At 37.4% G+C, this 12201-nt stretch overlaps 1 protein-coding gene across 1 annotated transcript in view; it reads left to right on the top strand.

The window, feature by feature from the left end:
• LOC149192458 (tail-anchored protein insertion receptor WRB-like protein) overlaps positions 1–4734 on the top strand; it is a 117981-nt gene extending 113247 nt beyond the window's left edge. Inside the window, exons 6-7 of the mRNA XM_089406394.1 lie at positions 4230–4279; positions 4401–4734. Of these exons, the coding sequence (XP_089262520.1) occupies positions 4230–4279; positions 4401–4511 (161 nt within the window). The 3' untranslated portion in view covers positions 4512–4734. The remainder of the gene's footprint in view (positions 1–4229; positions 4280–4400) is intronic.
• The last annotated feature ends 7467 nt before the right edge of the window (positions 4735–12201 follow it).

Raw genomic sequence — 12201 nt, 5'->3', positions numbered from 1 at the left:
GGTTAAAAAACTTCCTAGGATGAAATCCTTTGGAAAAATAAGAGGCTTACCTAGGTGTTGTTACATAAATAAATGGTCATACTAGCATCATTTACAATATAACTTGTAGAAATTGGGTTTACAATGATACAATAGTGTTGGTTGATGACTTTGAACTTTGAAAAAATTTCTTCATGTCTTTGCATTCTGCTTCCTTGGACTGTTGACAAAGTGTGGTCAACATTTGGCTCTACTTGGGGACACATTGCTTCGTTGAAGGAATGTGAGAATCCATGATCCTATATCCAAGAAATTAGAAGTCCATCAAATAGATATCCGTTCAAAATCAAAATCATCATGTATATATAGAACATCTGCTGGAATAGAAAAATTCTACTCTAACATATCAAAATGTAAAGACATAAAATATAAATGCATGAAAGAAAACTAACTAATGACATAATGAAATCCTAACTAAGAGTGTAGGGTTAGAGATACAATACAAAAGATGCTCTATGGCATCCGATGTCATCCTTGTGGCACAATCTGTAACACTTGTTTGGTTACAGGTAATTCGATCAGTTTCTTGTCAGATATCCCTTTTGAATCTTGACCCTTTTTGGTTGATGTGAACTTTCATCACTGCGCTGCATATCCTTGTCAAAATCAAGCCTTCTTCTTTTCTTGCTTGGAAGATGAGATGAAGAAAAATGATATATAGGCTGGAAGAACTCAATCACAATTGCATTATGCTTTGAAGGATGACCCTGTGGTTCAATTTCCTCATCATTGTCTGGCCTCTTCGGATTTTCAACATGGTACCTTCTTTCTACCTCTCTGTACAATCTGATCATACCACGTGCTGTGCGGGAATAGTAGCATACGATAGATCCATCTTGATACATCCACGTAAGTCAGTTGCGAACTTCCTGGATAAAAGCATTCCCCATATATCTGGCACATCTATGATTGCTATGTCCATGGTGATAATCTTGTATGGATAATTTGCCAAGGCAACTTGCGAGTATTTAACTACACCGAGGACTTCAATCTTCTTCGAATCCGTAGAGAAAATGTTGTGATAGGGCCTTGAAATTCTCAAATTCAACTGGTCCATAACCTTCTTAGTTATGATATTAGTAGAGGCCTCAGAATCCAACATACAGTTGTGAAGCAAGTAGTCATCAACTTCTAAAGTTAGGAAGAAAGGTTGATTATCTTCATTCATCATGTAACAATTTAGATCCTTTAACTTAATTTCTTCATCCTTTAGGTGTGTACCAGTCTTATCCTGTTGAGCCATGCCTAGAGGTTTGAAGAACATTGCCCTTTGGGAAGGAATCTTTAGAAGTTTTAGCACTGAGACAAAACTCTTGACACTATTTATCCATGCAGCCCAATCAATTTTGAATCTTGATTGATAGCTTTTAGATGCAACTTGTTTATTCTGATTTTGATCTTTGCCCTTCTTTTGATAAATGCAACCTTTACTTCTAGCAATTTCCAGAATCTACTCCTGAGATGGAGTTTTGCCATACATCTGGGTGATAGGATCATTTTCATCGCTAAAATTATTGATGGTGAAAGACGAGGAATCATGTTTGTGCAACGACCTTCCTTTGAAGAATTAACATTATTTATTTGTTCACTGGTTCCCTCATCTAGGAGTCTTCTAGCAAGAGCACATGAACTTTTCTCGTGGAATTATTCACAAGGCCTGTAAAAAGGTATAGGCTGATCAATGACATTGGCGGATTCAAGCAAAGTAGGAGGCCTTTGATCATTAGGAGGACTCCTTCTTGGCCATGGATTATTGTTACCTCGATTATTATTATTATTTCGAGGTTGAACATTTTGAGCTTAATTTTGTTCCATTTGAATTAACCTAGATTGCATGGCACTCATTTCTTTAGCATGCTCAATTCTCATTTCCTTAATCATTTGATTTAATTCCTTGATTGGGTCATACTCTACCTCCTTTATTTCTTTTCCTTTAGCTCTGATCATACCTCTTTCAAAACTAGGAATTTTCAACTTACCAGACGCTTTCTTATCTTTTTCTAATTCTTCGGCAATAGCTTGAGCAGTGGCTAAGTCAGTTGGTTTAGCACGTCTAATTTCATAAGATGTATCAACACAAAAGGCTTCAAGATACTGCTCTAACAAAGACTTGTCTGGAGGTTTATAATCCTGAGTCATTTCTTTGATAATACCATTGAATCTTTGATTAAATTCTTCAATTATTTCATTCTCATTCTTCTTAATGTTGTTGATGGCTTTGAACATATATCTTCCTTCTTTTTTGTCCCCATATTTACCCTTAAATGCATTAATGATAGCTTGCAGAGAATCAAAAGAATTATCAGGCTTGTCTAAGTACCATTGCAATGCATCATCTTCTAAAGAGAGAACAAAGAGCTTCATTCTAACATCTTCATGATTGTAGGTAGCAGCGTGAGCATGTCTTAGCAGGAAAGATGTGAACTTCCCGATGTGAGCATCAACAGTGATTGCATTGTTCCCCTAAAACATAGGGATCTTATCTAAACCGGCATCTAGAAGATTATGAGGGCACCCTTGGATATTGGTAAAGTTGCAAGGCCTGTAAAAATCCGTGATGTCTTGACTGATGGAATTAGGGAAAAGCAAGCGGATATCAGGAAGGGCTTCCTGTCTGAGAAAGATTCAATGCTTACTAGATAGTAATTTGTTTAATCGAGCTCTTAGAACCTTTTCAGGATCAGGAGCGGTGTTAACCAAGCTACCATGATTTCTTCTAGTATAAGGTCTTGTGAATGGATGAATAAGTGGATTCACCACCCAAACAAGAAACTAACCCAAATGTCTAGGTGCTAAGGTGCAAATTGAGAATGTGGACAAGGTGATGAGAAGATTAGTGAAAATATGAAAGATGAGAGGATGAAAAGATGAAGAAAATGTCGTTAAAATGCCGAGAACAAGATAAACTTATCCCTGGCAATGACACCAGAAATGTTGTTGCCCAAACTGTAAAGGCAAGGTGCGACAACGCTCAGGACGGGGGCTGTCACTCCGATCCCCGCCCTCTCCATAGCATGTTGTAGGGAGACAACTAGAACAGAGAGGGTGGGGATCAGAGTGACAACCCCTGTCCTGAGCATTGCACCTTTCTTGTACAGTTTGGGTGACAACAGACCTAATTGACAAAATAAAATAGAGCATAAAACCCATGCTTTCAAAATTATATTTTCTTTTTTTTTACAATATACAAAAATTGAATTATGAAGACCAAGCATAGTTATATTTTCCAACACGAACAAATACTTACTCATCAGTTCAAAAGGACTTGTTAGTATATCAAGTCCACAAACCAATAATCTTTTATTCTGTTTGTATTTACTGGCTATGCTGAAGGCTGTATAGTTATGTGTAGTTATAGCATCTCATATTGTTTCTTTTGGTAAATAAAAGAAAGAAATTGTAATATATAACATAGAAATACAAAAATGTTCTGACAAAGTCTGGCCAAGAGCTGGTGGCAGACCTTGCCGAGGTGGATACTTCCAAGTCTTTCAAAAATCACAAGAGAACAGAGTTCAGGTTAAACTGTGGCGCTTGTATCTCACATGACAGTGGCAGTTAAATGGATGAATCTTGACTGTTTTCAAAACATAGAAACCATGTTCATCATTGCTGACATAAGTACTCGTGAAAAAGAGTACACAGTGCCTTCCTGGAGGCAATATTAACTTGTAATAGATCATGATTCATAATGCCTGTGAATCCTACTAAGAATAAAGCGTATTAACAGGAAAAACCACGAGTGCAGAGGGTAGGAGGGTCTCTTAGGGTTAATGAGAATCACTAATGACTGTGGCCTCTTCCAGAGACCTGCTATCATTTTCACCTGTGAGCATGTCCACAGTCAATTGCAGCATTTTGATTGTTTCCTTCATTTATGTCATGTCCTTTATATGTTCAGAAAAGGTGGGGCCGGTTGTGGGGTGCTGGGGCTTTTAGCATCTCACATTGTTATGTGCATTTATTGGTTTTTTTCCAACGTGAATGATACATCTGCCATTTTATTTTTCCCTATTTTGTCTTACTACATTATTGTTAGATTATATTCTTACTATTTTAGGAGATGCATTAGTCACTCCTTATTTTACGATTTGTACTGACCACACTCATGAGTCCCATTGTTTTTTGTTAGATTATGAGTGGACATTAATATAATCCATTTATTTTGTTCAATTCCAAATTATTTTCAGGGAGTGCATTATCATTGAGGGTTGGAGGTAGTAAGGACTGCCTTGTGAAGGTATGCATCTTTATGTGCATGTCAGTTTTGTTGCTTGTAGACCATTCACTAGGGTTTAAATTATTGTCAGTTGATGAATATAAAGTAAAATAAATCTTATTTTGCTAAAAAATATATGCAGATTGGGATTATACCATGGCTGTTGCTGACAACAAGAGTGAGTGTATTTGTTTCTCGTAAACTAGTTTCCAAGCGCACAGCCACAATGAGGATCAAGGATGCTGTTTTATGAGAAGCTTGGGATGCAGATCCAGTTTTGGATATTGAATTTTAAAATCAGTTCTTGTAGTGAGGTTTTATCTCCATTTTTACTATGTGACATTTTTGCAATTGTTGCAGAGAGTGATATTGTGAACCAATATGTGTCTTATGATTGATAATATTCTCTTACCGTGTCAGTGATCCAGTATTCTCGATCATTTTCCTCTTGAAGTTTTGTTATTCTTTTAAATTCATATTGCTGTCCTATATGGCAATAAACGAGCATTTAGTCTAGTTTTACTTTATAAAATATAGTGTTATGAATAAAATATATAGGAAATAATGTAAATGATAATAATCATAAATAATGATTAGTTAATTAGTAATTAGGTTGAAGAGGCATGTCTAAATGAGACATGAATCTCCATGAAGAGACCCCTGCTTGGTATATAAGCAAACCTCTCGCTTTCATTGTATCATCATTTTTATTCATACATTTTAATTTATATTCTTGTATCTCAATGGAGATCTTTATATTCCAAGCCTTCTGGAGTATTTAATTTGAAGAACGAACTTTGTTCACTTCATTTGGTATTAGAGCCGTTTGATCCTCTGACTGCTCAACCACTGCACAAGAGATTTGTTCTCCAATCCAGGGCTTTGGCTATCAAAATTCGTCAACTTCGTTGTCGTTGAAGCATTTCGCTACAAGCTTTGGAGTTTCTCCATTTTCGCCAATTGGCCCTTGGCCATAAAAAAAAAGAAAAGAAACACAATGCAGTCGTAAGGCCGCACCTTCCACTTCACAGTGGCCACCACCAACATTCTGCCGCCTGGAAACCATCGTTCACAGTCCATCGTACAACACAACATTTCCACTTCACATATATGTCCCAGCCAACGCCGCCAACCCACAACTGGTTGTTTAGCCACCAATCGACGACTGCACAGCAGCAGTGGCCACTTGGCATCCGTACATCCATCATCTGGCTTTCTCCCTACACCCTACCAGCAATCGTCTACATCCTTCATAGCCCCTTCCGCCTCAAACACGCAACCGCCAAAGTCTACAACCTTCAATAAAGCCCCCGCAACAAAGTAAAAAAATAAGGATGCTGTCATCTTGGCTGAGCCCCACGACAACCATTGTTTTATTGCCCTTGCACACTATTGTCACTCACCTGCAACCGCCACCACTTACGTGTAGCAGTCGCTTCCACATGCCATTACCGTCATCCATTCGCCCTCCGTTGCCTTTTCTGCGTCCACCCTTAGCCTCGTCCTCCATCGTGTTTGATCCATTTTCCACTGGGTCCCAAGCTACGCTCATTATTCCACTGCTACATTCGTTGTTATCTCCCCGACCAACCTTGTTGTGGTCGTTTCCACTTGTAGCCACCGCTGAATAACATAATTATCATTTCCGTGTAATGAGATTAATCACAGCACGCCCATTTTTTCAACACATGTACTTTACATTTTTCAATTTTAAATCATTCCATTACAAAATTCAAATCCATTTGTTTGATTCACATACCTTATACCTAACAACGATCCAATTGTTCTCTAGAAATCCGTACTCCAAGTTAAAATTTCCAAGAATCACATCTTCTCATCACAATTGAAATGGTAAAAAATTTCCAAGTGACCATTCATACTCCAAGTTAAAATTTCCTAGTGACCATTCGCATAGTCATGGCTTCTCATCACAATTGAAAGGGTATATATTCAAAAAAGTATTTTTAATTTGTGTAGGAGGTTAAAAAAAAAGAGAGTTGAAAATATATTAAAATCATACATTATAAAGCCAAAGTTTATATAGTTACAAGGGTATTATAATTTTAAAAAAAGGGGAATAATATTTTAGAAAGGGTTATTTAAAAAAAATAACCCAAGCTCATCTTGACAAAAGCAAAAATGGAGACAATTGCTGACAAGAAAGAAATTGAGTCGAAGTCGGAAATGAAAGAGGGAAGATTTCCTAAAACTCTTAGTATATGTGTCGGTGCGCTATTCAAACTCAAAGGATCACTTGTGAGAAATGATGTTATCATCTCTATTGATCCTACTCAAAATAATAATTATGTTAGTACTAAATGTGCTAACCAATTAGTGATTCATGAATAAAATATAATTGAAACAAGTTTTGTTGACACAAGTGACAAACAATACAACATAAGCAATCTACAACTAAGTATTGGAGACTATACTTTTGTATCGCATTCACCGTTAAAACCTTATTTTGCGACCACAGTGATATAATTTTGGGTTCGCATTGGATTGAATCACTAGGATCTGTTATCCTAAATATGAAGAAGAAGTTTTTGACATTTTCATACAAAAAGAAAAATATAACATTACAAGATGTTATAGTGAAGCCAAATTCCATAACACCAGAAGATATGCAAGATATCGCAAAAGTCATTTCTCGAGAATGTAAAAAAGTAATACATAATATGCAAAGGGAAATTGACAAAATCACCATTGACAAAAATAAAGAAGTTACTCGCCTTAAGGACTACGACGAGAAATTATTGGCGCAAATTAAGAAACTTAAAAATGACAACAAAATATTGAAAAGCAAACTAGAAGAACTCAACATGGAAAACATATCGAAGTCTTCAGATGTAGTTGATCAAGTTGAAGAAAGAGGAATGAATATCGATTCAGTCAATATCAGAACTCAAGAAGATGACCATCCAGTTGAGGGGATATTCGGATGTTGTAGTTCAGATGATGAAAATTTCAAGTGAAGAATATGTAATTAAATTAACAACATTAGTTTCTGAAGTAAATCAAGAAAATCCCAGATGCATGATAAGGGAAAACCAAACCAAAAGAACCCCTTATCTACATCTGAATTACGTTGATAGACACCACAATCAATCTACGAATCTGTATCAATCAAAACATAAAGGACAAACTTATGTTCCAAAGACTACTAATGTTAGTACAATTCAGTCTTGTGATAACAATTCACACGAAGTATCCAGTAACCACAAGATTCCACAAAAGATTAATCTAGGATGGTCTGATCCCTTCTCAGTGCGACATTTTTGTTTATCACTTAGAAGATCATATCAACTTGTATCAACGAAGATGACAATGTTGAGACGAGAAGACATTCAAAACTAAAAAAGAGATCGAGCCTTTTGCATCAACAAGCTTTGAGGACGAAGCTTTTTGAGGAGGAAGGCAATGCTATGAATAAAATATATAGGAAATAATGTAAATGATAATAATCATAAATAATGACTAGTTAATTAGTAATTAGGTTGACGAGGCATGTCTAAATGAGACATGACTCTCCATGAAGAGACACCTGCTTGGTATATAAGCAAGCCTCTCGCTCTCATTGTATCATTATTCTTATTCATATATTTTAATATAAATTCTTGTATCTCAATGAAGATCTTTATATTCCAAGTCTTCTGGAGTATTTAACATGAAGAACGAACTTTGTTCGCTTCATTTACATTATTTCCTATATTTTATTCATAACATATAGAATAATTAAATTCATAACACCTCATGAGTCCTAATCTTGCCTCTTTTCTCAAACGTATAATTAGCTAGAAAGCATACTCTACGTTTGTAATAGATGAGAAAACCCTAGCAGCATTCTATGAATAGTGCAACCACTATTCCAGGGATGGCTAGACTCTAAATCCAATTAATATGAGTTGGATAGCTCTAAATCTAGTGAGTGAATATGCAACTTTTATTTCAATACTCTCAAAAGCAACATCTTTTCATGTTTTATGAATGTCCAGTTAGTCATTATCAATAACCATTGGATCTATTGATCCCATTCAAAAGTGTTCTCCATGCTTCTGAAACTTATCACAAGGAATTCTGAAAGTGGTTGAAGGTGGTAAATATTGGGCAAATTCTAACCTTATTGCTCTATACTAGTTTGAAGGAAGTACCTGAAACCAGTTCGTTATAGTCTTGTGCTTGGACCTGCTATCTTCTACTTAGCTATCTGTGGGGTACTCAATCTTATGTATTGATTCCATGTAACTACTATATATGCACCAAGCAATAAATACATTTCACTTTTGAAGGAAGATATTTGTTGACATATGTTGAAAGGTATTGAACTTGTATTTAACCTGTAAAACATTCTCTGGCGAAATCGTATGAATTCAATGATATTTAATAAATAGAGATGGAATCCTAGCTATCCCACTCTAGCAAATTTGGACCATGTTGATTTAGCTATATCTACAACCAACATTTTAATCTAGATGTCTTATTTGGCTGTAGATGTCTTATTTTGTTGTTTGACACGACTTATACTTCACTTAATTACTTGACACTGTAAGGGTTCCATGAAATTACTCCAAATTAAGATAGTCTATTTTAGTTCTTCCACTGTCCACATCTCCCAATCAGAATTACAAAAACCCTTAGGTTTAATTGATTATTATCAATGGTGCCATAGTTTAACAAATACCATAGCTTATGTATTCTTTTGTGCTACCGATCAATTTTCTTTGCTTTGCCTGACAATCTTGCGGGGTAAGTTATCTCAAAGATAGGATAACAAAATTCAGCAAAATCAATATCCATTTTGGAACAAATCATTGGATATGTAAAATTTCTATAACATTTTTTAAGGAGTAAAACTCAGTTTTACCCTCTCTAATATGAAAATTAATATCCATGTGTAATTTGACATCAACAATGGAGTGGCTACAGGTTTGCACATGTACATCCCAAACTGTTTTGAGTACACATTTAAGATACTTATCTTGGTTCAAGTGAATAATCTTGTTTCATGCCGAACGACGGACACATTGGGAGGAAACATATGCGCGGGAGGCTCTGCAACTTGAACTAGGGTTAGGGTTTTGACGTTGGGCACCATGGTGAGACGTGCAGGGGGGAGTGTTGCTCCCTCCTACAGTCAAGTAGTTACAGATAGAAGCAAGGACGCGGGAAAGAAGCGTTTCAAGAAGCCTCTGGAGAAGGCAACAGGGGCAAGTAACACAGACACATTGGGAGGAAACAGACCTCATGAACAGGAAGGGGAGCAGCAGGAAGCTAGTAAGGAAAAGGAGAAAGGGGATAGCAGTCAAAAACCTACTTCTGTAAGGACATCTGGGGTCTGCAAACCTAAGTCGAACACCATTCCTCGGGTCATCTTGAGCGACCTTGCGCTACAAGCGCATAGGGATCATATGACGGAACATGCGGTCATCTGCAAATTCATGGGAATATGGCCGACGGAGAGGGCGTTGCATGTCTGGATAAGGAGCCACTGGAAGCCAAAGGGGGAAATAAACCTTCATCTAGGATCCAAGGGCTTTTTCATAGTAGTATTCACAAGCCTAGAGGATAAAGATAGAGTGTTTGAAGGAGGACCATATTTCTACGTTGCTGCAGGCCTCTACATGCGGCCATGGATAATGAAATTTGTTCCGGAACGTGAGACATTTTCATCGGTACTAGTATGGATCAGACTATACTCCCTTCCTCTGGATTATTGGTTACCAGAATCGTTGAAAACAATAGGCAACAAACTGGGGCATTTTCTAAAGATCTCAGATGCGACTCTGAAAGGAAAATACACCTCCTTCGCCTAGATCTGTGTGGAAATGGACTTATCTAGAGCACTTCCGGATGCGATAATTTTAGAAGTATATGATGAAGAATGGGTACAGGCGGTGGACTATGAGCACATCCCATTTAGATGCCGCAAATGCCATGAGCATGGGCATCTATATAGAGATTGCCCAACAAACAATATCGAGAGAAATGTGAAAACCATTGTGGATAAAAATCCTGAGGGTTTTACCAAGGTTGGGGGCAAAGGGAAAGGCGGAAAGAGGTCGCAAAAGAAGATCAATGAGGAAAAACAACCGAGCCACAATAGCTTTAAGATCCTAGAAGAAGAAGAAGGAAACAAAGAAATGAACCAGGAAATGGAGAACATTATCACTGAGAAGGAAAGGGATGATAGCATGGAAGATATCATAGAAAACATGATGGAGATAAAAAGGGACCATGAGATGACTCCAAGTGAGGCGGGAACGGAGGACCATGAACTGCAGGAGATTCTAGATAGGGAAAATCTGGATCTAGAGAAATTTCTGGAACAAGGAACGACTAGAGGAGTGGACTCCTTGCCAAAAGAGGAATATGATGGGTTCAACAACTCTTCCTATGGAGATCACAAACGAAGGGAACTAGAGTCAAAAGAAATCATGAAATCCAGGAACATAGAGGGATCAAAATGATGGAGGAGACACAGGCACAATCTCTAAAGAACCCAGGCAGGAAAAGAGAAAGAAAAAGACAGAAGGAGTTGCTGAATGAATGCGGGAAACTATTGATTAACTCAGGTAAGATAAAAGAGCTTACCAGTTACTCCTTTACAAACCTTTCTTAATGAAGCTCACAACTTGGAATATTAGATGCATAGGAAATAGAAGGAAACAAAGAAATCTCAGTACTAGAATAAAAGAAGAAAAACCAGATATGATTTTTATTCAGGAGACAAAATGTTCGATGGATAAGATTAGAGAAATTCATAATAAATGGCTAATCAAGTATGAGTATCTAGTGGTTAAAGCAAAAAACTCAGTGGGGGGGGATTCTCACGCTATGGGATCCACAAAAATTTGGAATCGTAGATGCCGAGGCATCTAGGAACTATCTTTCCTTGGTTTGTCAACCTTTAGGTGATAAAGAGATATACATGATCACAAATGTCTATGGACCTCAAAAGCAAGAAGACAAACTCAAGCTTCTCACCTCCCTTGAGGAACTAAGAGCAAGACACCCTAATATGCCCTGGATCATTGCAAGAGATTTCAATATGATAAGATCTCTTACAGAGAAAAAAGGCGGTATCAGACAGCTAGGCAGAGACTCCATGGCCTTCCAGAACTTCATAATGAACATGGGGTTAGTGGACACTGGAACAATAAATGGGACCTTCACCTGGAACAAAAAAAGGGGAGGAGCTTCACAAGTCACATCTAGACTAGATAGATTTATTATCTCAGAGGACCTCTTTCTCTCAGGCCTTGCCATAACAGCTTCTATTCTTCCCTTTGTAGGTTCGGATCATTGGCCTGTACATCTGGAAGCCACTTTTATGGGTACACAAAGAAACAGACCTTTCAGGTTTGAGAATGCCTGGCTCTCTCATCCTGAATTCACCAGTAATATTGACAAATGGTGGAGAGAGGATCTAAACATTCAAGGCACTAGAATGTTCCTGCTCCAACAGAAACTTAAACATATCAAATCCAAGCTTAAAGGTTGGAACAAAAAGGAATTTGGAAATATCTTCAAAGCCAAAAGAGAAGCTGAGCAGAAACTCCAGGAGATCAATCAGATCAACATCACAGAGGGCTTTACAGAGGAATGGAAAAAGCTAGCTGATTCTATGCAGGAAGAATGGAAAGAACGGTGCTTGCAAGAGGAGATTTTCTAGAGTCAGAAGTCAAGGATTGAGTGGATTAAAGAGGGAGAAAGAAACATGAAGTTATTTCATAAATCCACAATGGATCACAAGGCACACAACAGAATCACAAAACTCAAAGACTCTCAAAGGAGAGAAATCATCTCTCACATAGACATGGAATCTCTCATTGTACAACATTTCCTCAGTATTGCAGAGGAGCCTCTGGGGGATAGATCCAGGTTCATCAACCATTTCACTCAATATATCCCTCAACTAGTTACCAGAGAAGATAACCACAATC

This window comes from Pinus tabuliformis, chromosome 2_2 (assembly GCF_031772625.1).
Source record: "Pinus tabuliformis cultivar Carrire ecotype Pingquan chromosome 2_2, CPIR1, whole genome shotgun sequence".
NCBI classification, from domain to species: domain Eukaryota; kingdom Viridiplantae; phylum Streptophyta; class Pinopsida; order Pinales; family Pinaceae; genus Pinus; species Pinus tabuliformis.
This window is presented reverse-complemented; position numbering and strand designations above follow the sequence as displayed.